Raw genomic sequence first — 25,554 nt, 5'->3', positions numbered from 1 at the left:
TGCTGACGTCACCAGTAATCACTCGGCCGTCATTTTTAAAACGCTGATGTGGCTCGAAAGGACTCGACTGTTACCTCTAAAACGCCAGCGTCGCCAAGAACCATTCGGCTGTTACCCCTAAAGTCACCGACAGTAAATCAGCCATTTTTTCTCTACGAATATGCAGGCAGAATTAAAATGCGACACAACAATTGCAAGTCGTTACTCGAGCATTACCTCTGAGAACAACGACTACATTAAGCACAAATACAATCGATCGACTGACTACAAAGGAACGATGGAAAAGCAAGAAATGCACACAGAACAAGTTGAAGTTTTCTTCATTATATAAGGAGGGGAAGTCTTTCCACAAACTTAAAAACCAACTCATTATAAGTTGGTCTTCTTCCCACTATTCGATACATTATACTACTACATTACATTTCACTACGCTATACTACTAACTACTACTATATTATTCCACTAATACTACTTCTACTACTATTTATCTATACTAACATCTAAGCCAGTGGCGCCTAGCCACTGGCCTTGCTGCTGCCACTGCCGCCCTTGTCGTCGCCCTTGCTGTCGCCCTTGCCGCCGTCGCCGTCGCCTCTGCCGTCGTCGTCGCCCTCGTCATCGCCATCACCACCGCTCCCCTCCTCGGACGAGTCTGAGGAGTTCTCCTCGTCCGAGGAGACCTCCGACTCATCCGAGCCCTCGAGCCCAGCGCGCTCGATGGCCCGGATGTATGTCCACACCTCAGCAGCGATCGCCTAGGAATCGTCTGAGTCGTCAGACGACGCCGGGGGAGAGGTGTAGACTGGCGACCCCTCGGACTCGGAGGAGAACTCCTCCTCCGAGTACTCGGAATTGCCGAAATCCTCTGAGGAGGGGTCGGCTCGTGCTTCCGCTTGTCGCCGGAATGGTGCAATGAACTTCTACCCTTCTTGCTCTTGCCCATGGTGGAGTAGAAGAGAGGAGAGTAAGCAACAAGTGACAGAGAGATGTGTGAAGACGCCAGAGAAGTAAGCGCTCTATTTATAGAAGAAGAAGGCAACCGCTCATCTCCTACCATGGTCACTGAACAGTCACAAATATTCAATAAGCAATTCAAATCGTCTGGAAACAAGTCAGGTGGCTGGCGCCGTTTCACGTAACACGACACCCATTGGGACTCAAGTCAACTGCTTGGACGATATGATTACACCCGCGGTCACGTCAAGTTACTACTCAGGGGCAGTTTGCTAAACACTCAGCTCACCAAGTCGTCCCTTGCCTACACCCATTGGGGGGGACGTCCAGGAATTTTCAATAGATTTTCCCAAGCAGTCATATCCATACAGTATACGCAATGAATGTATCAAGACAGAAGGAAGATATCGATGGAGATCAGAGGAAAGCCAAAAATAGCTGATGAAGTACAAGTCTAATCAACAGAAGCATTGAAGCACGAAGTGATATGAAGACCAGCCAAGGGCCATCTACCGGATGTCCAATCTGTCGCGGGTCAAATAAATTTCAAACCTAATAAGACATGGGTAGATCGCATGCTTGATCTCAAAGGCAAAACTATATGCTGACTTCTAAAGCATAAAGCTGATGATATAATGCTATTTTCTAAGGAATTCGACGAAGATGAAAGGATGACTTCTAAAACAGCATGAGATGAAGACCTTTGAGTGGATTATTTTCAGTAATCCACTCAAAGCTCGGGGGCTACACCCATTGGGTGCACCTCCAGTGCACCCAATGAATCGTCAACCCCAAAAGACAGAATGTTGATTTCTAAAGCATGAGATAAAAATAAAACAATGCTGATTCCTAAAGCATGAGATGAAGATAAAAATGATTTCTGAAAAGACTTGAGATGAAGACCTTCGAGTGGATTATTTTCAGTAATCCACTCGAAGCTCGGGGGCTACACCCATTGGGTGCACCTTTGGTGCACCCAATGAATCCTGAACTCCAGAGAGCAGAATGCTGATCTCCAAAGCATAAGCCCGAGATAGAGCACCAACTTCTGTGGAAAAAAGCGAAGATCGATGAATAATGGCAGAAGAAAACAACAGAAGATCGCTTTCACCGAGTCACTCAGAGTTCAGAAGCAATGACTCGATAGGCCTATTTCCAAGGCATTCCTTATCGAAATCAAAAACTGCAAGCTGGACCTAGAATCTTTGGGCCGATTATTTCAAAATCAACTCAAAGATTGGGGGCTTGTGGGGGACAGATATCCCCTGGGTCCACTGGAAGGCTAAAAGACCTCGCGAAAGGCCTTGGGCCTAATATTTCGCAAGGTCATCCCTTCGTGGGCCTGGGGAGGGACGTCTGGTGAAGTGGATTGACGCAAGATTGGATCAACTCGAGCCTAGACGGCCCGATGAATTTGAGCAGCGATCGCAGCAGTGACCCGATCTTCCCGTATAGTATCCTCATGCATCAGAACTGAATGGGGATAAGTCGGCGGAATTATAGGAAGATAGGCTCAGTCGGTTCACTATTACTTAGGCACACGTTGTTATCATATCCACATGTAACGTCCCACGGTCGAGTATATAAGGCCTAGGGGGCATCTCCTCAAAAGCAACTCACTACTTAGTCATCTACATAGCTCTCTAGCATCCCTGATACTAGAGAACTCCCTTGTAACCCATCACACAAAGTATCCACGCCAGGACGTAGGGTGTTACGTATCTCAAAGCGGTCCAAACCTGTACAAGATTGTATACTGTCTCTCGTGCATCCAGCACGAACCATCGAGTTACAGTCGGTAACACCGTCCTACTCCAAAAAGCACCTCGAGGGGCAACCCCGGGTGCGCGGTCGGACCCAAAACACCGACAGACTATAAAAACCACAAGATGTTGGTGTTTCTTCCATTCCACTCCCACTTATTGCGTGAGTTACACGTGAAATCATTTTATGTATCGAAGTTTCAACATAATTAATATTTCACTTATCATTTTTCATGTGGCGACTTGAGGTTTTATTTGAATAGAATGTTTATTTGTTTTGGTAAGCTTTTTGCAATTTTGGGTCAAAAATAGTGTATTTATGAATTTTAATTATATTTTGATGATTTTATGTAGAAAGAAATTAATAATGTACAAATAGCCTCAGAAATCTATAAAATTATACAAAGGTACAACATATGGTCACATATAGTCATAAAAAATAATGGGACCATAAAATCCACAGGATGTCAACGTTTCTTCTATTTTATTTCCACTTATTGCGTGAGTTACACGTGAAATCACTCTAAGTATCCAAGTTTCAACATAATCAATACTTCACTTTACCATTTTTATGTGGGAACTTGAGATTATCTTCTATTAAATGTTTATTAGTATTAATTTACTTGCAATTTTGTGGTCGAACAAGAATATTTTATGATAACCAATTAATGCATTATCCGACGGGTATCCGATATCCGATCAAATAATATCCGTATCTGTCACTTATCCGCACGGATAAATATCCGGTCTCTGTATCCGTATCCGTCCCGTTTCTAACTATCCGTATCCGATCTCAAATCTATTTTAAATACATTAGGGTAGGATAAAGGATGAGCTACTATCCATCCGATTCCGTCCGTTTTCGCCCCTAATTTGTAATTTTTGTGGGTTGCTTTGGTACACGCGTACTGCAGACCGCGAAGGCCACCGGGGATCGCGCGTCGCCCCGACCACGGGATCCGCGCTGGCCACGACGCGGCGACGCCAGATTGGCTCCGGCGCTCCGCGCGCGATCCATATCTCGGTGGCGCGTGTGCGTGTCCGGCTGAAAACTGAAATGCTGGCGCTGTCGTCCCCCCCCCCCCCCCCCCCCCCCCCCACCGCAGCTTGTGCGGCTCCCCGCCAGCCACGTCCACACGGGTTTGGTAGTAGAAAAATAATCGGCGTGAGGGCCGCGTGCGCCACGAGCTCCGCGCTCCCGCTCCGGCGTGCCCCCAATGAATGCCGCTGGCCACTCGCGCGCGCCGTGCGCAGCTCGGTGTTGATGTCATGATGTGTGGTAGGACTGGTAGCAGTAGCAAACAGTAACAGCCGTCCCATCCTTGCTGTTTGCTTTGTGTCCATGATGCAGGGAAATTGCGTTGTCGCCACGCATAAATCATGGAAATCCGCAGGTGTTCGGTGATCGGTACCCCTATATATAGATATATATATATATATATATATATATATATATATATATATATATATATATATATATATATATATATATATATGTGCATAGAACCAAAGCAGCACCAGCACCGGCACCGGCACGGCACAACGTCTGAGTATTTGCAAACCTGACTAATCATACTCTCCTCGCACCGCACCAGCTTATGCTTACTGTCCATGAAAAATAGAAATAGTCCTAGCTTATCTGAGTTGTCCCGACTAGGCTGCTGCTCGCGGAGTCAGCTCTTCTATCCCAGTTCCTCGCCACACACCTGGCGACAAAAACTCAATTCCGGAGGGTTCGGGCAACAACGCGAGAAATCAAACGTGCACGCAGGCAGGCAGGAGGACCAATAAAGTTGTTGACGTAGACCGACCCTGTGACGAGAAAACCGCACCACGGTATGGGGCCGGCCAGGCACCCAACAATCTGGACTCTATATTGTTTGGCAGGAGAGTTGCTTGCTACCTTTCTCGTCCCCATCGTTGTTACTTACAAGAAAAGGAAAGGTTGAGCGGCTGCTTGTAGCTCACCACTCTTCCTCCTAGGCTCCTCCTGCTACTCATATACTAGTCCATTTCGACAGCATTGGCGTACGGGCAAATTTGAAATCATTATTCAACCGGGCAGGGGATTCTGAGCTCCCATCAGATTATCATGTCGGATGAACATGCCGGGATTTTCTTTCCCATTATCTAAAAAAAAATTAACAGTCTCGCTCCCAGCCTCGCACATCCCTCATATTCCGGTACGCTGAAAAGCAGCAGGTTACAAGCGTTCCACGTTGGGACGAAGGATTCTGCCAGTCCGAACAGCCTACTCTAATCCGAACTCGCGAAATATAATCCATTTTACGTACCAACAACACTGCCTCTTCCGGACAAGCCCATGCCAAAGCCACCATACGAAAGAAATGATCTCTGTTGATGGCTGTGCGATAAGAACTTGCATCTCATCTGTTGTCCCGGCCCGTGATGCACTCACTGCCAATTGATAGGGCGGCGCTGAGATTAAAACAAAAGGGTTACGATAGATGCTGTGGTCTAGTACGGTGTACGGGTCTACCCATTAACTGTGCCGGCCGGCAGTCCATTGACGAACGTTTCTCCGTCGGCGTCGGGCACGCCACGCCCACGCGTAACAAGAACAAGACCGGTCCGTCGTTGTGTTGTCACTCAACTCAAGGCAGAGGAGGCGACGTTGACACTCCTAGCCTAGGCAGGCAAGCACTGGATGCACCACGACAACCTGCTGGCGGACGCTCGGAGAGGGAGCACGTCAACCGTGGCTAGCGACCCCCACCCCGTGCTTTTGCACTGTCGATCAATTGGCATCGTTTTTGCAGGAATAGGGACAGACGTCGATAAAGGACGAAATAGAGTGCACATCAGCCACTGACAAGTCCAAGAGAACAATGCTGCCGTGTTGATTGATGATTAATTAATAGTAATAATAAAAGGAGGGGAGAACACCATTTTGTTTCCCGAGTGGTAGACGACCGACCCGCCGGATCCATTATCAGTACGTGCAGGACTGCAGGTGGCGTTTGTTGCGACTTGTTAGCCTCATAGACGTAAACGTGGGATTTATTGGAAAAAAACTACTAAAATACAATAACACAAAAAATCCGGGCACTTCGTTCGCACAAAGCGAAGGCCAGTCAGAGATCTCTCCTCTCTCATGGTCGATCCCTGAATCCACCCCGTCGGTCAAAAGTCAAAACAAGAGCGCGCGCGTGCGTGGCCAATGACGACAGAAGGCCGCCTACCCTACCCGGAACCGTGGTTCCTGGATCGCGAGGTAAAAACAAAAAAGACTTGAAATTCTTGCGCCGCACTCGCACGCTTTCCACGTGCCATTGGCTGCTGCGGAAGTATGGCCGTCGGCAGATCAGGCAGCACAAGATATTGGTCCCGTGCCCCGTCCAAAAATATGTAAAGTTCAAGCTGTCTATATTTAACTAAGCTGTCGTTTGGTTTATAAGTTGTAATGTAAATAGTAACCGTAATGGTTCACACTTGATTACAAGTTGTAACCAGTTTCAATAGGACAATATCAATTTATACCGTGTTATCTAATTATGGTTAGATTTAACCAAACATAGTTTAACGTTATCGGTTACCATTCATGTTACAAATATGTGAACCAAACGGTACCTAAAGTCTTATTTTGTTTACCTTCAAGATTGCATAATCCAGCTCAAATAAGTTAAGATAAAAAAACACATATTTTTTAAATGGATTACATAATTTATATACCTAGATTACATAATTTATATACATGTACATATTATTTCTTAACTATGTTTATGATCTGAATGCTTAGATTTACATCCTGCAGTCTTTTAAATATATCTTATATTTAAAAATCGATCAAAAGGGTCATTGTTGTACGTTATCTTTATATTAAAACGCAACTTATGACGGGCGAATTGCACAATGCCAGAGGGCGGAGCCTTTTCTATCGTTCAGTGCGACGTCACCTTCTGTGGGGATTTCCTAGGCCCAGGTCACCATATCCTCCTAGCTCATAAAGTGAAAGTGAGAGGCTGTAAAAAAAAACCTGATATTTACTCCGTCTCGGTCATATGAGGTTCTCGTCTCGTCTTTATTTTAAGGTGTTAACGTATCTTAAGTCTGATTAAATATATAAAAAACAAAAAATGTTTATAATATTAAATATACTACTGCCTCTAACCCAAAAATATAAGTCATTTCAAGATTCTTAGAGAGTCAAAAAATTTAAAGTTTGACCAAAAGTGTAGCGAAGAATCATAAAGATTTATAACACGGAATAGATATAGTATAAAAATATATTTCATGGAGAATTTAATGATATATATTTGATATCGTAGATGTTATTTATTCATTGTATAAATTTGGTCAAACTTGAAAAATCTTTGATTTTACAAGAATCTTAGAATGACTTATGTTTTAGGACGGGGAGTATTAAATTAACTGTGGCATATATTTTATTGTAAACTAATTCAAAGATATAAACGATAATAATATTTTTACAAACTTAGTTAAGTTTGAGAAGTTTGAGATTAGTTAATTTCTTGAAATACGATATGTGACCTTATTATGGGACAGATGAATTATATATTTGTCCGTAGCTCGCGCAATGTTGTCCTCCCTCATTTGAGATTACTAGTACAAAGAGGCGGGCAGTGGCTCGTGAAGTGCAGGTGTAGGATGTACTTGTCTCGTGCAGAGTTTGCCTCTGGTCACGTCGGTTCATTGACATAAATAGGGATGAAAACGGTCGGAAACAGTATTTATTCGGTAATCAGTTTTTTCTTTGATTGCGAATAAATAGGATATGGAATATACAATACAAATTTGTATTCTTGTTTTTAACATCCAGCTTGTTAAGATTCATAAAAGATAAACCTCAAATTCATCCTACATTTTCTCAAATAATAGATATAAACTTCGGTATGGATTCGGAAACAAATTCGGTAATTTTTTCAACTTTTTGTGTTGTAGGGAGCAAATAATACATAAAACAACTTATATAATATTTTATTCATATTTGTACTAATGTGCTTGATAACATAAGAAAAGATCAACATTAAATTTTATACATATCTATTTTAAAATATTAAATTTGTTCTAACAGTTCGGATTACCACTTTCATCCCTAGACATAAAGGTGTTTTCTGGCTGACCCAGCCGTTTAATCGACGCTTCTAGAAGTCGCTGATCCTTTTATTCCGTCAATAAGTTTGTGGCGTGATAGACTATGAATCTGCGATGTTGGATGCTTGGTGTAATTTGAGAGAAAAATAGTCACAAAAGCAGATTGGTGGATTAGGGGGTGTTTTGAATGCACTAGAACTAATAGTTAGTTAGATAAAAATTATTAGTGGAATTATCTAGCTAACAAATAACTACCTAACTATTAACTAATTTACCAAAAATAGCTAATACCTAAATTATTAGCTAGAGGTGCTTGGATGTTTCAACTAATTTTAGCCACTAACTATTATCTCTAGTACATTCAAACCCTTCTAATTACTACTGCCAGTTTATGTGATTACAATCCTACAAAAGCGTATGGAAATTATAGAAAGCGCCATAGTAAAGATTGTCATTCGATAAGATTGGCCAGTCCTAGACCACCACACTATCCTTGAGTTTAGGTTATTCTCAATAACAGTGTCACCAAACATTTTATCACGTTAATTTTTAGGTTATTCTCAATAACAATGTCACCAAACATTTTATCACATTAATTGTTAGACCGTATTAGATGGTGCGATGACATATCAATGTTTAAATAACAAAGAGAAGATATCAGTTTCATCACCGTGACATGGTGCTAACATGTTTCCAAGACATGTGAAATCGCGACCAAAAATATTTCATGGCAGAGCCAATGCACGCGCGACTGCTTGGAGTCGATGATCTTGCTAAGGCTTTATCTTCCCCTCGCCCAATCTTTCATTGTTCCCATGACTCTCCTTCTTCGTCATTCTACAGCAAGACTTTCCTTCCTCAACTGATCATTGTCCGTCCCCATCATCCGTCAATTTGCCGTCGTGGCCCGTTCATTGCCCACCGCCCGTCCCCATCCCTCGTCGTCGACTCCCATCTCAAACCGCTCGCCGCTTCCACCCGTCCCCATCAGCACACTACTTCCACGTCCCTTTTTGCACATGTTTTATTTACAACAAGAGGAACGTCAAACATAGTGATAATAAAAAAATTGTGCTGCAAAAAACCGTGCTATCAAATAGCGCTATGTATCAACAAATAATTTGATTTTACTCTAATTTTACTGAAACTATGTATTCTATCGTAGCATATTGTATACCATAGTACTAAAATACTACGGCCTAAAAAAAACTCCACTTTTAAACATGCCCTATTGTGTGCTATGGGAGAACCGTTCGAACAGCTCCCCCCTCCAAAGTACATCATATATGAGGTGAGGGAACGGTAGGGTGGATTGTTGGAGGTGACATGAGGCCATGTGTAACGACGTCTGCTACCCGCTACCCCTCACCATTTAGGCGGCTACAATTGTTCACTAGAAGCCGCACCGGTTGCCCTTTCCGCGCCTCCCAAACGTCGGATGTTTTCTCTCTCTCTCTCATCAGTTGTGTGGTGTTCCTTTGGCACGGTTACATTTCGTGTTTTGTGTAATCGGGTAATTGTTAGTAGATGAAAAATTATTAGTGGATGAGAAATAGAGATATAAAATGATATTTTATGCTTGTAGTGGACTATAGGAAGATTATTTAGAGAAAACTAATGCTGGAGATGAAAAAAAATAGAGTGAAATTTTGACAATGTAGTGAGGACAAAATTAGAGGAGCCACGCAGGCAAGCAGCAGGACGCCCGCCTCGTCATCGCCTGTCAGCTCAGAGTCACAAAGAAACGTAGACGCCAACTACCAACAGCACGCGACCTGCCGCCTGGCCCATACTCTCCCAGCCAGGCACAGCCCCGCGCGGTCTCCCCCTCTCGCCCGCACCCAACCCAGCCAACACCGACCAGGAACAGGCCCGGGAGGCCACCGCCCACCAACACGGACCCCGACTCCCGAGTCCCGAGCCCCGAAACCACCAGTCCACCACCGCGCAGAGCAACGAGGCACCCATCAGTCCATCACGGCAGCATCCAGCGCCCGTCCCATCCCACCCCACGCCCGCCAGTTATAAATAGCCAAGCGTATGGTTGGGGCCACAGACAGAGAGAGACCCTCCCCTCTGGCGGTCTGGCCTCCGTCCCCACAACCAAACTGCGCGAGCGCGAAGGAGCACGGACAGCACAGCGGCACAGCGCAGACGCGGCGGCGGCCCAATCCGGAGGGCGCGACCGTTCCTTTTTCTGTCCGTCCCTTCCTCCCTCCCTTCGTTCGTTGGCCTCCTCCTCCTGTTCCTCTTCTTGGCGCGGCAAGAGGAGGAATAGCAGGAGAGGGGCGCCCCGATCCATAGGGCAACGACCAACGGCACGCCGCCGCCGCCGCTGCCACGACAAGATGGCGCGGTTCATCCTTAGCCTGATGGAGCTCGGGGTCAGCGCCACCGTGCACATGCTCTTCGGCCTCTACGTCTTCAGCACGGCCGTCGCCGCAGACATCTCGCAGGCGGCCGCGGCGTCGGGGTGTCTCCTACTGCGCCGGCCACCCCCCGCGGCGGCGGGCTCGACCGGGGGAGCGCTCGTCGACGTCGCCGCGGCGGGTGAGAGCGACGAGCTCAGGGGCGCCGCGCCCGTCATCCTCGATGCATCGCCGCCGCCCATCGTCCTCGTCCACGGCATCTTCGGCTTCGGCAAAGGGGTACGAAGCCAATCGGAAACTCTCTCTCTCTCTCTCTCTCTCTCTCTAAACTCTCTCTCTCTCTCTCTCTCTCTCTCTCTCTCTTCTCTTCTCTTCCAGCCTTCCTGGCGGGGGCGGCGAGTGTTTGGTGAAATGCCGTGGCGGCAGCGTCCTCACGTGTTTTCCTCTTCGGTCTTTGCTTCCGTGCGCAGAGGCTCGGTGGCCTCTCCTACTTCGCCGGCGCCGAGAAGAAGGACGACCGCGTGCTCGTGCCGGATTTGGGGTCGCTCACCAGCATCCATGACAGGTGGGTGGTTCAAAAAAAAAACTACTACTACTAGCGGAGATACTTCTCTGATCATTATCAATCAATTCATCGTAATAAAAAAACCTGCCAAATATTCCCGTTTGGTAGTTGCCCGCTGCTTTAACTTTTTGAATCGCCTTAATAGTAGATTATTATGTTACTTACTATGATTTGGTATCTTCTCCGTGTCTGTGAACAAGAAAGATTATGTTCCCATGAATATAGATCGCTGGAGAGTTAATTGTTCCTAGCGATGCAGGGCGCGTGAGCTCTTCTACTACCTCAAGGGTGGGCAGGTGGACTACGGCGAGGAGCACAGCAAGGCTTGCGGCCACAACAGGTTTGGAAGAATATATCACACAGGTAGAGATTCCAAAGAACACAATACATGGACATGACCTTTCAAAAATTTATTTATCCATTAGTTCTTACATGGCTGTTCTAATTTGGTGCAGGGCACTATCCTGTGTGGGACGAGCACAACCCAGTGCATTTTGTGGGGCACTCTGCTGGCGCGCAGGTTGTGAGGGTGCTGCATCAGATGCTTGCCGACAAGGTACGTAAACAAGAGATTTTTTGGTTTTACTCACAAGTGATAGCTGTTTATTGCTACTGGTGGAATTAGTCATGCCTATCATGTGCTTTCGGAGGGATGGTTCATGTGAGTTGGAGTACATGATTAGAGCACCCAAATTAGGATGACTTTAAGTCATTTTCTGTTAACTTGGGCATCTGCTAACAAACTTGAATCTGTTTATAATAATGTTATCAAGTCGTATGACTAATCACGATTAGCAGGTTGATCGCTGCCATGGCAATCAAGTATGCACTATGATTAGTCAGGTTGATCGGTCTCATGGTCACTAGAATCGATTTAGATGATTTGATAACATTGGTTTTTAGTCACGATTAGCTGGGCTGATTGCTGCCATGGCGATCAGCTATGAACTACGATTAGTCACGATTAATTGTGATTAGTCATGATTAGTCTTGGACTGACTGATGTCATCAGTGACTAGGAATGGTTAGACGATTCGATAACATTGGTTTTTAGTATGGCCAAAGTTCATTCTTAGTTTAACCTTTCCCTCACTTTATGTGAATTTGACGTGCGCTCTTGTCACTGAATTGAGCTTCTGTTTTTTATTGCATGACCCTCTATGGGCGCATGTGGCATGCTGGTCTTTCTTGTTGCATTTGAGCCGGCAGCTTGCTGGCATGCTGTAGTGCTACGAAACATGTGAACTTTAGCACTTTGTGGATATACTATATATAATTCTAACACATATTGTTATACTGATCTCAGGCTTTCCCTGGTCATGATACTTCTGAAGATTGGGTTGTAAGCCTGACTTCCTTGTCGGGTGCACTTAATGGAACCACAAGAACTTACTACGATGGCATGCTGTAAGTGCTGCTGAACAAATACAAACAAGATAAATGTACTCTTCCATCTTGGTGCCAGTGCCCTTATTGTTTTATACTTTTCTGTTATTTTCAGGGTCGTAGATGGTAGGTCCATGAAATCTATCTGTCTTCTTCAGCTCTGCCGGCTCGGAGTTATTGTCTACGATTGGCTAGACATTCCTTGGCTGAAGAATTACTACAATTTTGGTTTTGACCACTATGAGATGTCGTGGAGGAAAGTAGGCTTTTCAGGTCTAATTAATCTACTGCTGGGGCACACGGGCCCATTTGCCAGCGGGGATTGGATTCTACCTGACCTCACAATCCAAGGATCCATGAAACTAAACTCTACACTTAGGACCTTTCCCAATACATTCTACTTCAGCTATGCTACAAAGAAAACAAGAAAAATATTTGGAATTACAGTTCCTTCAAGTGTTCTTGGAGTGCACCCCATTCTCTTTCTGAGAGTCCTCCAGATGTGTATGTGGCGGCACCCTCAAAATGCACCTCTGCCTTACAAAGGATACAGGTGAATCCTCTGCTCTAAGACAAAATACATCTCTTGAAAAGTACCTTCACTTGTTTGGCATGGCTTTAATTTTGTTGCCTATATTGTGCTGGTGCAGGGATGAAGATTGGGAAGACAACGATGGGGCTTTGAACACAATCTCTATGACACACCCCCGCATTCCCATCGAGCATCCACACCATTTTGTAGTCGATGATTCTGACTGCCATCCTTTGCAACCTGGGATATGGTTCGTGCTATAATTCAGACTTCTCATTCAAACTTTTAAGTTGCTTGTTTCTTAGTTTTTTCATGATAAATACAACTATTGTGTCAAGAAATTTTTTTCTCATGACACTCTTCGTCCCATAAAATAATGCGTGCATGTTTTTAAAAAAGTCAACAATTTAAAACTTTTGACTAGTAATTAAGCCAAAAACATATATTTTAGTGTATGCATGCTATATATTCAAAAGTACTTTAATATAATGCTCATTTTGTATTTATTGATGTTATATTTTAAAAGAAATAAATGATTAAACTTGTGCTTTAAAGTCCGTGTTAAAAAATATTCGTCTTATTTTATGGCATGGAGGGAGTACTCCCTTTGTCCCAAATTAAATTTTGTTTTAGCATTTTAATAGATTCATGGAATAGTTGATATATATATATATATATATATATATATATATATATATATATATATATATATATATAGATTCATTATCATCTATTAAAATCTATTTTAATATAGACATAAAATTCAAGGCCTAGAACGACTAGTAATTTAGGATGGATGGAGTATTATTTAGCATTCAACACTGAATCCAACTGGTCAACTATCATGCTTTGAAGTGATTTCATTTGTTTATTTAGCGCTCTTCACTAATGGAAACATATCTGCTCCATTGATTTCTGCAGGTATTACAAGATTATTGAAGCTGACCACATTCTATTCATTGTGAACCGGGAAAGAGCTGGAGTGCAGTTTGATTTGCTGTACGATGGCATTTTTCAGCGCTGCAGGAAACATGCCTTTAGGAAGAGCCCACCTACTGTACCAAACGAAACGAGCCGATAGCAAAACTAAGCTGAAGTATGTGTAGGTAGTACATAGGAAGAAACAAGGTGCCACGACATTTTCATTAACTGTAAATTACATTGTTGATTGAACGGCAATAACATATTTGCTTCTCCAATTTTCGGAATGGGGTTCATGGAGACTGGGAACTTGCATGCTTTCTTGTCATAATACTCCGACTGCCAATTTAATGCTTCGCCCTACAGTCTAATGCAAAAAAAAGGTATGGATGGATGGTTGTACGGACAGGCTGAATAATGCAAAAAGTGATATGGATGGAGGGTTGTACCGTACGGATGGTGTAACATTGTACTAGTAAGGGTTTAGTGAGAAGGCACACAGATGACATTATTTCAAGTGGACTATTGATAATCTTCTTTTCAAAATATGCTTTGTTCCTGCTCTTCCAAATGGCTCAGCATATTACTACCACACTCTAAACATGATTTTTTTTGCCGAAAGGTAGCGAGATATCACACCATTTCTGGGAATGTTTGTTGCTCCAATGCACTTAGCTTAGCTGCAAGAGTCCATATGATCTTTGCAATAGGAGTATAGGACACTGGAAGTTCTCGGCACCATTAAAGAAGAAACAAGAAGGTCACCTGTCCAATTCTCCTAAACAAGTTACCTTTGGTTAAAAATGGCCTCATTGGTCATTAACCGCGTAAAAATCTTGATTTTATATGGGATCTTTCCTCTCTAAATTCTCCTCATTTGGATCCTTGGAATTGAATTCCATTCTAATAATTCTAATCTAGGCATAAATCGATGAACCTAATATGGTTTTATGCAAAATTTCTTTGTATGTTGTTGTTTGTCATACGTGGAAGATATTTATATGCTACATTTTTACTATGGAGGAGTGAGCCGGGGAGCATGTTATAAGTTGTGAGGTATAATCATAGCATAGTGATACATAAAATCAATTTACACACCCGATCCTATAAATTTGCGGTAGGTTTATATCTAAACTTGGAAAATAGTGAAATATCAAATTCCAAATTAAATAACCTACTCTATTAAGTAAATTCTAATTTCTTAAATAAAGGGGGTCCAAACAACCACTAATAGTAAGTTTCTACATCATTACTAGTCAAAGCATTATATGTGGATTTAATAGAAAACTTTTTGTAGGATCTAGGATACCGGCTAGAGGGGGTGAACAAACGGTTTTTACTAAAATCAAAGACACTAGAGAAATCTAATCAATACAAAAAAGATATAAATTTTCTAGCTACTAGAAGTAAACAACTAATGGGAAACAACAGTGTCAAAGCAAGAAATGAGTGACAATTCAACAATCACTAATTACTTGCAAATGAAACAATCAAGAGGCAAAGAGAGACACCGGAATTTTTCCAGTGGTATCGGTGATTTGCCGATCACCCATAATCCACGTTGAGGTAGACTCTAAGTTCTCACTTGCTCCTCTATCAAGATTGTAGGATATAGGGCACTGGCTAGAGGGGGTGAATAGACGGTTTTAACTAAAAACAAAGACACTAGAGAAATTTAATCAATACGACAAGAGATATATATTCTCTAGCTATGATATGCAAGCAAACTACGATGAATAATTATGGCAATACTAGAAATGATAGACAATAATCAAATTACTAACTACTTGCAAAGTAATAAGTAAAGAGTGAAGAGAATGACACCATTTTTTTCCCGTGGTATCGATGATTTACCGATCACCCCTAATCCACGTCGTGGTGGACTTCAAGCTCTCACTTGCTCCTCTATCAAGGCGCGACTTGATCTTCGAGCCAAGTGGACAAGAAATCACTCAATACCTTGATTCCACTATCGTCGCCTTTGCCGCTCCAGCGAGGTGGGCGCGAACCCATTACAATCAACATCGCGGCTCCTCCACAACCTTCACAGAAAGCACGACGGAGACAATACCTGAGCCGTCTAGAAGGCAGCAACCTCCAAGAGTAACAAGCCAATGAAGCTTGCTCGGTGTACCCAATGGATGCAAATGCACTAGGAGCTCTCAATCTCTCGCTAGAATGCAATCTCAAGCAAAGAGTGTGAGAGAGTGAGTTAGAGGATCATAAATGAGCTCAATGTATGCTAGAAATGACAAAGAGAGACCTCACACATGAGCTCCACTTGTATTTATATTCCACCTCTTAATTCTAGCTGTTATGTGCAACTAGCACAGCATCTGCGCACGCGCGGACGGTCCGCGCCCTACGGCCGGACGGTCTGCCGTACAGGTAACAACTATAATTCATGTTTGAAACATGTCAGAGCTGTCAGAAAAAGTAAAACCCGGATGGTCCGCCAAACCAGACTAGACGGTCCGGGACCTGGTAACTTAAATTGCTAGAGCACTGACCAAGTTGAAATTTATGGGCGAACTGTCCGTCCTACAGGGCCGAATGGTCCGCCCATGGGAGTTAGTATTGTCCGGGCCAATGCCTTGGACGGTCCGTAGTTCAAATGCCCAAAAACACACAGTCCCTGCCCAAATCCATTTTGGCACTTGCGGACGGTCCACCGACTTTGGCCGGACAGTCCGCATAAGTACACAGAGACATGTGCAACTTCAGACCCCTCTGGATGGATCGCGGACGGTCCTGCCTCCTAGGCCGAACGGCCCGCCAACCCCAAAACTTAGCTTTTTTAAACACACTTTAGAAAATATTTTAACTCTCTAAATCTGAAGCGCGGTCAAGTCCTCATGCAAATGCAACTACTAAATGCTTTATGAGGCACTAAGTTTTATACTGATCAAAGTCATTGATCCATCTTAATAGTATGACTATCTAGCCTACTAATTCGGTCAATTTCTTCTCTAAACTCCTAATGACCGACAAAAACAAAACCTATGTTATGCCTCTCCACCCTCGTCTAATGTGACAACGTCAGCGCTGTCTACCTCTCCACCAATCTCGTGCAGCATCAGCGCACGAAGCATGTGAAGGTCAATCTACACTTCATCCGCAAGCGTGTTGCTGTAGGTGACGTTCGGGTTCTCAGCGTCCCCACCACGTTGCAGTTCGCCGACATCTTCATCAAGGAGTTACCATCGAGTGTATTTTTAGACTTTTGGTCCAGTCTCAACATCTATACAAGATAGAGTTGCGACTGCGGAGGTCTTAGAATACCCGTTAGAGTTTGTGGCTTTCCCTTTGTAATTACCCTCTCGCCCCTTGTAATGGGTCTGACCCAACTATCCCAAGTCTATTAATATAATGTCCAACCCTATTTCAGGATCAGGGTTTCTCAAAAGTCCATTTAGTGTTGTCAATTACCAAAACCAAACATATGGTTTTCACTGGTGTAGTGCTTTTGTAGCTCGACTGGTTAAGTGATTCAAGTAGTTGTCTCTTTTGTTTACTCGACTAGTTAACCAATTTGTCTCGAGCAGCTTTATTTGCAATAGTGTTGCTTGCTCTTTACCTTGTTCACTACAATTGGTAAGAAGGTTTTCCATAAAGTGCTAGGCTAGGCATGTACAATTATCAGGAATCTCACCTCTTACTAATATTTGTGTCTAGTTGCGTTATTGTCTTCAAAGGCTAATCACTTTTTTCTTTAGCCAGCTATAAATCCTTTCAATCTACCAAAAGGTGATAAGAGAGTGCAATAGTTTCTATCTCTTCCAACTCTAGATACATCAGAGTACCTCCATTGAGGATGACAACACGTAGTAATTCTACTTTCCTCCATTAGAAGCTCTCTCCACACCTCACGAGCATACTTGCACTTGGAAATAATTGTCCCACGACCTCATCTAGTCTATGGCGCATAGGGCACCTTGTATCACAATCCGTTTCATGGCTTTGTATCTTGCAGCATGGAGGCAAACTATTACATGCAAACCTGCCTTGTTTAGAACTTGAAGACCAAATTTTATTCCATGGGAGATGTGACGACCATTGCCAGGTTGCGATCAGTGGCACTGGTGCAAAAAGGTTCATGATTTAATGCAAAAAAGACCTTTTGACACTTAGAAGACCTTTTGAGTTGAAAAGTCAACCTAGGAAGTGTGTTGTATGTTCTCCCACAACCACAGTGGGATAACTATATTATGGCAACGAGAAATTCCCCACCGAGTTTTAGCTCCCTATCCTCGTTCTCGCGACGATTTTTTTCCGCGAGGATCCACACGAACGTTTGCGAGTGACATTTCTTCCCCATCCCCATTACTCGTAAGGATAAATCCCTATCGGGGATCTCCGTTTCCGCTTAAATTATAATTAATTCGTACTTTATTTATTATTAATGTAAAATATTGTCACTTAAACACATTGTTAGATGTCAAAAATCATTATGTGTACATTAAAATGAATACATTTGTATAAAGGGTGATCACTTGATAAGACAATTATTTATTTTTATTATTAACTATTATATGAAAACATCGTTATATGTAAGTTTAATGTGTCCCCGCGGGAAACGGAGATAGATCCTTGGAAAAATTCCTGGTATGCCATCAGATTTTATACTCATTCGTTGTGTGCCACTGAGTGGCATATAGGTACATTTTTGTGTGTGTATGACATGTGGGGGCCAGTGACACACAAGGACGAGTATTTTCGAATGACATTCAGGAAATTGACCCTAGATCCTTATAGAGGGATTCCCCGCGGGAAATTGGGTCCCGATTGCCATCTCTATCGTCAATGCTAGCTGTTCTCATCAATCAAATCGCGAAAAATTGGACAAAGCCATGCCATTTTTTGGTCCCTTCGCGGCCAACCAACCTAAATCGCAAAAAACGGGCTAAAGTCCATGTCACTTGTTTGGTCTCTTCACGGCCTACCAACCTGGACGGGCCGAACTACCGTTTTATGCAATGAAATCATGACTCGCACAAAATAGGCCCGCTTAAAGAAACCCATCCAGCACGCCAGGACGATGTTGGCCTCCTGCGCTCCTCCCCCGTCCATTCCCCACGCGGATGAGCGGATCCCTCCCTAGCCTAAACCCCTCGCGCCGCCGCCGGCCTACGCCGCCGCAGCCTCCTCCCATGTCCCGCCGCCCCGCCTGTTCCCTCCTCCCTCTGCTCCGAAGCCGCCGCTGCCTTTACGACGCCACCACCGCTAGGCCCTTCACCTCCGTCTCTGTCCCACCCGACGTGATCTCCTCCACCTGGCCGCCGCACTCCCCGTCGCCTCTTCATCCTCCGCCCGATCCGGCCGGGACGTGGTGCTCAGCCTCTTGTTCTTCTACCTCGCCGGCGCTCCCGCCCTTTACCGCATCCCATCTCCGAGCCGCCGTCTCCTTGCTCGCCACCTCGCTCACCGCGCTCCCGGGGCCTGACCCGGACCCGGTGTCCGCCCTCCACGACCACTCCTTCCCTACCCTCCTCGCCGTCTCGCCGCTCGCGTCACTTGAGCTCCTCTCGCTGCTCCGGTCCAGGCCTCGGTTAGGGCTCGCTGTATTCTCATTCCGCCGTGTGCTCTCCCCGGTGCCCTCTATCAGTGAGTTTGCCCTCGCCATCTCGCTCGCGGGCCGCGCCGGAGACCATGACGCGGCGGCCGCGCTCTTTGCCGACGGCACCGCTATTCATTCCCCTAACCTAGGGCTTTACAACGCTCTTATGTCGGCATACATGCACAGCGGCCTCCTTGACAACTGCATCGAGGTCTTCCACGCGCTGGAGCGCGATCCCAGGTGCGGTCCGCCTAACGTGGACTCGTACAACATCCTCATCGCCCTGTTCGGTCGCTCCATCCTCGTTGACCACATGGAGCGCACGCTCCAGTCGCTGGACGCTTCTGGCCAACCCCGCACTATTGGTACTTACAATGCAATCATCTCTGGTTACCTCACCGCATGGATGTGGGACAAAATGGAAGCGTCGTTTCAGGAGATGGTGTCGTTCCATGTTGCTCCAGATGCTACTACGCATAAGTTGATGTTAAGAGGATATGCACATGCCGGGATGATCTGTAAAATGGAGCAAGCTTATGAGCGTGCTTGCAAGCTTGGCATAAAGGTTGACATTTTGCATATACGTGCAATGCTGTGCGCATACTGCAAGTTTTACCATGTAGGTAGAATCCAAAAGATTGAGGATTTGCTCAAGAAGTTGGGTCCTGATGATTACAGGCCATGGCTAAATGTCCTCTTAATTAAGGTGTATGCTCAGGAGGGGTTGACCGAGGGGATGGAGCTGTATATTTCTGAGGCATTGGAACGCAATACCATTGTTACCGCAGTAAAGGTGATGCGGTCCATCATATGTAACTATTTTCAGTATGACGCGGTTGACAGACTTGCACTTTTTGTCCGACGGGCCGAAGATGCTGGTTGGAAGCTGTGCCGGAGTTTGTACCACTGCAAGATGGTGATGTATGGGAAGCACTATCGGTTGGAAGAGATGCATGGGGTGCTCGATGAGATGGAATGTTTGAAGTTTGATCGAACAAAGAAGACATTTTGGATCATGTACAAGGCATATGTTAGTTGTGGTAGGAGGACTGAAGCCAACACTATAATTGGCATGATGTGGAAGCATGGGTTTGCTGTTCGTGACGACATGTCTGATCAATAACTTGTGAGTTGATACTCATTCTGAATATTTAAGTGCATTCACCATGTTTACGTGGCTTTTCTTTTATATATATTATCTGTATAGCTGCACTTATACTGTTGATGTTGGCATTTTGAAAAATTAGACAGCGATTTTAGATTACAGCATATCTAAATTTTCAACTCGTATTACTGCGTTTTCTGTGTAGTAAGAGAATTGAGCAATTTAGAAGTACCACATAAACATAAATTTGACATTTTGGTAAGGTTCTAACTTCTGACATAGCAGATATTGTCATAACAAGTTTTTTTAATGGTGCTGGAGCGCCTGAGGTTCTTGAAGCACTATTTGGCTAAGGACCTGTAAGGTTTGTAGCTGTTAGCTAAGACATTAAAACCAACAAAAAAATCTTTTATTTTATCTTGTTAATCATGATACTTAGTTCATGAGCAGACAGACATATCATGTTTATTTTTTAGCTTTAAGACCCTTAATTCTGAACAGAATGATGCCTGAAACAGATTTCTCTGGCTTCACATATTTGTCCCCTATATTAGATTCTATGACAGGATAATCTGGGATTTAGGCTTTATTGTTGATATATATGCCTTTCGTAACATATAACAGAAACTACCACAACCACAACCATGTAGATACTAGAGGAATGTTTTCTTCTGTAATGCTGACTGCACCCTGGGAAATTTCTTTTATATTGAGACTCATATTATTCTAGTTTTGGGAGGATTATTTTTTCTCAGTATATCAACACCCAAACTGACGCACGAGTGTTTTTAATGTCAAATACTAGTAAGATATGCATTTGAAAGCTTTTTGTGCAACCTATTAGGACCTTTAGGGTACTATCATCAAGTGATTACTGAAGACTTGTGTACTGTGGTGTGCAGCTTTAAATTAGTTTGCAAGCTAATTGCTATGCTTATGTGATAAGTAATGTAGCTACTGATCATTCATTTGGATAGGTTTATTTAGTTATTGCCATTTTACATCATATATGATGTATGCATGTTTATATCTCGATTAAGTATTAAGGAGCCCTTTTATAACTAGCTAGAAAAGACTGAGCTAGTCTTTTCTCGGCTAAAATGTTATGGTCACCCCAATCTATGGTTTCATCTTTGTCATCAAATCTTTCCACTTCAGTCATGGTCTGCCATTCCTCAGTGGTGTTTACCCCAATACCCCACAAGCGCGTTTGTTACAACCATGTAGAAATAGTAAGGTTCTATTTACATCCTCATGACATTATGATTAGGTTTGAAGTAGAAGCACTACCGTAGACAGTTCTTTGTAATTCTGTCATGCATCTGTGGTTCTCTAAGCAGTCTTTGCCAGAGGGGCTGTATGTTCTTATTAGTTCTTCACTAAGAGATTACAATAAAGAATTATTCCTTTGATTCTTATTTTCTAATAGGGTATACTTTAGAGCTCATGAAAAGCTTATGAATCATATTTTCTTGTTTTCACTTTTCTTTACCCTTCCTGAAACAAACCTTTGTCTGTGAAGACTATGTCCTCAAATCAGTTGGTTATAACCATACCTTACGATTACTTCGTCCATGTTCTGTGACAGGCTGACAGCAGTCTGATATCTCGATTATTATTTTATTGATGCTTTGCTTGACACATACGATATCATTCATACTCCCACAACCGCATAGATAAAGCAGTGTTGTAACACCCCGTCCAATCCCTAGACCGGCGGTACTTACTCCTGCCAGCTCTCTAGGATCATATATCGTCTCCACAGACCAACACAGGTCTTTTGTGCGCACTTTGTCCTCACTCATACGCACCCGAGAAAACTTTCCGGTCGGTCACCCATCCCAAATTGCTCCAAGCCAAGCACGCTTGATTTGGAGGTTCTTTTGAGATAGGCTTCCGAAAAAAAGATGCACCTTGTTGGTATGAATACTCTATTAATTCTATTAAGCCTTGGGCCAGGATATCCCATCCCAGGGGCCATTGATATCACAAGGGTGGACTCTTTTTTCTATGTTAACTACACCCTTGATTTTATGTTATATCAAGGTATCAAAGCTATACTATTCCACATTTGATAAATTCGGTAAATCTACATCTAGTTTATCCATATTAGTGCCTTCCATTTGTGGATTTTTCTTGATGTTAAAATTGTGTTGGCACCCAACTGAAATATTTTCACTAGCAAGAACATATCCGATATTTTGGGGGGCCCATGATTAAAACTATGATTAATGGTTAATATAAGTGATATCTGCTTGAAATTTTACCATTGAAGATAGATTGCCTTCTCAACTTTAGTATTATGAACACGGACCTCAAGAATATTAGTACCGAAGTTAATTGTTGGAAATATGGTTAAGGATGCACACTAGAGCACGACATAGGTGTACAACTACAAGAAAGATCTGCAACAAGTGCTTCTGCAGCATATGATCCCTTGTACAACTATCATTCATGTGAGTAGTGAGTACCTTTGGTACTGTAGCGCATGGTTTCAAGTTGGTTTGCATTAGTTTTCGTGCTTATTCCAAATTATAGTTCACTTTATTTAGTTTTCTCGTAAGCCAAACTTCTTTGACTGTGACAATATTTCTATAAAATATTTTAGCATCCACAGGTTCAAATAAATGCACTATGAAAACCTATTTTTATGGGGAATCTAACAAAAACTAATTTGATACTGTAGATGTAAATGTGTTTTTCTATAAACTTGGCCGAAGTTAGAGAACCCACTTCTGCAATAAAAATTACTGTTGTATTTTTCCATATTGTATTGTAATTTTCAATGGCCAAATAGATTCTGCCACTTACGTTAGCTGATGGATCTTTGAGGTACACTTCTGGTAAACCTTTGATTTATTAGCAAAGACAAAATGAAAGTCAGAACTGCTCATAAGGATGTTTTTTTTGTCTGTGTTGTTCCTTTTTACTTTTATATACCACATTTATTTGATAAACTTAAATTTGGAAAGTATTAGGAAACCAAAACTGTCCGCTTTAACAGGCTCTGAAATGAAATTGGGAAAATGATAGCTGTGTTTGGGAGTAGGTGGGGAATGTCAGTATTTGTCAGTATCACTAAAAATGTTCTGTAATCATGCTTGCTAACAGATTGCGGTTTCATTTTTGCTTTCTTACTGGTTTATTTTAAGCTCTAATTGAAGAATTATTGGAGATGCTGAGTTCATATGTTGTCGACTCCTTCCTGGGACAGCAGTACATGCGCCGCCATAGGTCCAGAGGTCGGTTGGAAGCGTCGCCATAGGTTCAGGAGTTGGTTAGATCTAATTCTTTAATATTAGGATCAGATAGTTGAGTCCTGGAGTTAGTTGGTTCTGCTTCCTTATTATTAGCATCAGATAATCTTGTCAGTTAGTTGAGGGTAATCAGCCGCACCTGTGCTATAAAGGTGAGTAGTTTGTATTAGGTTTTCTTTATCCAAGAAAAACAGTTTCCTGTTGTGGGAACTCCTTGGTCACTGTGGCTGATCGCGCAGCCTCCGACAGTGCCGGTGGAGTCCCAGTGACCAGCTGGAGTCCCTACCTCCTGAGATCTCTACCCCAGTCTAGTTCTCTCCTCTCCTCTCCCCTACGCAGCCCCAAGAGACCAGGCCGTATCATCATATCTTCTTTTTCCTAGGCTTCTGTACTGATGGTCACGACAATTATAAATACATTTCTGTTTCTACTGACTTGTGATCACTGTATTGTATTGTAACAAGTTTCTTCTTAGTGACAATGAACTATATGTAATGATTGTTTTTTTTGCAACCAAACTGAAGCTTACCTATTATATTAAATCACTGATGTAGTGATTAGTGATGATCATACATTTGCAGGACCAATCTGCTCCACCTATTGGTGTAAATTTTTGCTTTCTGACAAGCTACCTGTTTTACTCGACCGCAATTTGAATGCCTTTGCTATTCAAAGAGCAAGAGGACTACATGAAATGAAACCCAGAGCTCTCCAGTGTTAATAGAGGTGCACGGCAGAAGTGATGTCTATGAAATGTAGTACCTGAGCAGACGGCTGAAGTTGATCAGGACATGTTGGCCCTGCAACTAAATTTTGAACCTGCTACCTTTTGTTAACCATTCTTGTTGTGCACACAAGTTATACAGCTGGTTATGGGACATAAAGTCATAGAAGACATCCAGGGCATTTATCAAGACGATACATCACACTCACCATACATGATGCAGCAAGGCGAAGGTGAGGTGCCTTTGTGATTGGTATCGCGGTTCCAGCTTCATCATAGTGGAGGCACTACATGGAGATTTTGGCTGAATATTTATTCAGCTGCCATGCTTTTCTGCCATGTTGGGAAATCAGCAAGTTTCATTGTTCTCAAGCAATCAGCGCTCTCCTTTGGAATCTCAATAGTGGTGTTAGAGCTCAAGTGGCGATACATGCGAAATGTACTTGTACAGTACCTCGTCGATCATATGAACTGAAAGGAACCAAACATGTAGGAGATTTTTTCATTAGGGTCATTATAGTGGTGCCGCCGAGGCATTTCTGTGTTATCTCGTTTTCAGGCTAAAAGGCATGACCTATAATGTTAGCCTTTCGCCGCTAATAATTGACGTTCGCACCAGTTTTTAATGTTCGTGCAATGATTCTTTTGCCAATCATACAAGCTGTACTCACGATGACTGTAGTTGTCGAGCGTGTCTGAAAGTTTTTGTCTTCCTTCCATGTACCATGGCCTCTCCTTTAGCAGCTGCAAATAATTGTAGGGCCTCTGTCTTATTGCTTTCAGATTGGAATCCAGGTGCTTCCAATTTGTTTGGTACTCGCACTCCTTTCTGTCCTCTTGTGTGACCTGGAATGCGTATATCATGCCCTTGCTCTCATGACTTCATCTTTCCTGCCAAAAGAAGCTATGTGATTTGTTTGTGAATTAACTGTTCTGCGGGAAGCTTGAGGCTTGGGCGCGGGCTACTGCAATCATCTAAGCATAATAATAATATGGCACTCTACCCGTAGCTAGCGTAATCCTTGGATCTGAATGCACACGTGGCAGGCACCTATTCTTTGTATGAGGCTTACCACTGCACAAACATGGTTTGCAAACATCCGTAACCAGCGGAGGTCGTTGGCTGTGGTTATGCATGAAACTTAACTGAGTTTTACTAAAAGTCAGCTAAATTCTACTCCCTTTTGTCCCGAAATAAGTATTCGTTTTATCACTTAATTTATTATGTCTATATACAAATAGATGAGATAAATATAGACACATATATAAATCATATATATCAAATATGGTATGAATCTATAAATTATCTAAAACAAGTTTTAAATTGGGACGGAGGGATTATTGT

General features: G+C 43.1%; 2 protein-coding genes across 5 annotated transcripts; both read left to right on the top strand.

The window, feature by feature from the left end:
- Positions 1 to 9,846: 9,846 nt before the first annotated feature.
- Positions 9,847 to 14,468, top strand: LOC100285827 (uncharacterized). Its single transcript, NM_001158717.2, has 8 exons — positions 9,847 to 10,441; positions 10,633 to 10,727; positions 10,987 to 11,090; positions 11,183 to 11,283; positions 12,034 to 12,134; positions 12,229 to 12,666; positions 12,764 to 12,895; positions 13,567 to 14,468. Exons 1-8 carry the CDS (start codon positions 10,142 to 10,144, stop codon positions 13,724 to 13,726), a joined length of 1,431 nt encoding a protein of 476 aa, NP_001152189.2. The 5' UTR covers positions 9,847 to 10,141; the 3' UTR covers positions 13,727 to 14,468.
- Positions 14,469 to 18,561: 4,093 nt separating this feature from the next.
- Positions 18,562 to 24,861, top strand: LOC103630349 (pentatricopeptide repeat-containing protein At2g30780). 4 transcript variants are annotated; one of them, XM_008651407.4, is made up of 2 exons: positions 18,562 to 20,249; positions 24,067 to 24,861. In XM_008651407.4, the coding sequence occupies exon 1, from the start codon at positions 18,648 to 18,650 to the stop codon at positions 20,244 to 20,246; it is 1,599 nt and encodes a 532-aa protein (XP_008649629.1). In that variant the 5' UTR covers positions 18,562 to 18,647; the 3' UTR covers positions 20,247 to 20,249; positions 24,067 to 24,861. The 4 variants fall into 4 exon arrangements, with proteins under 4 accessions (XP_008649629.1, XP_008649633.1, XP_008649634.1 ...); XM_008651411.3 differs by having other exon boundaries at positions 18,609 to 20,249; positions 24,047 to 24,861; XM_008651412.3 differs by lacking the exon at positions 24,067 to 24,861 and adding an exon at positions 23,393 to 23,986 and having other exon boundaries at positions 18,609 to 20,249.
- The last annotated feature ends 693 nt before the right edge of the window (positions 24,862 to 25,554 follow it).

Source organism: Zea mays, chromosome 6, assembly GCF_902167145.1.
Source record: "Zea mays cultivar B73 chromosome 6, Zm-B73-REFERENCE-NAM-5.0, whole genome shotgun sequence".
In the NCBI taxonomy this organism is placed as follows: domain Eukaryota; kingdom Viridiplantae; phylum Streptophyta; class Magnoliopsida; order Poales; family Poaceae; genus Zea; species Zea mays.
Note: the sequence above shows the minus strand (reverse complement) of the source record. Positions and strands in the feature narration are given on the sequence as shown.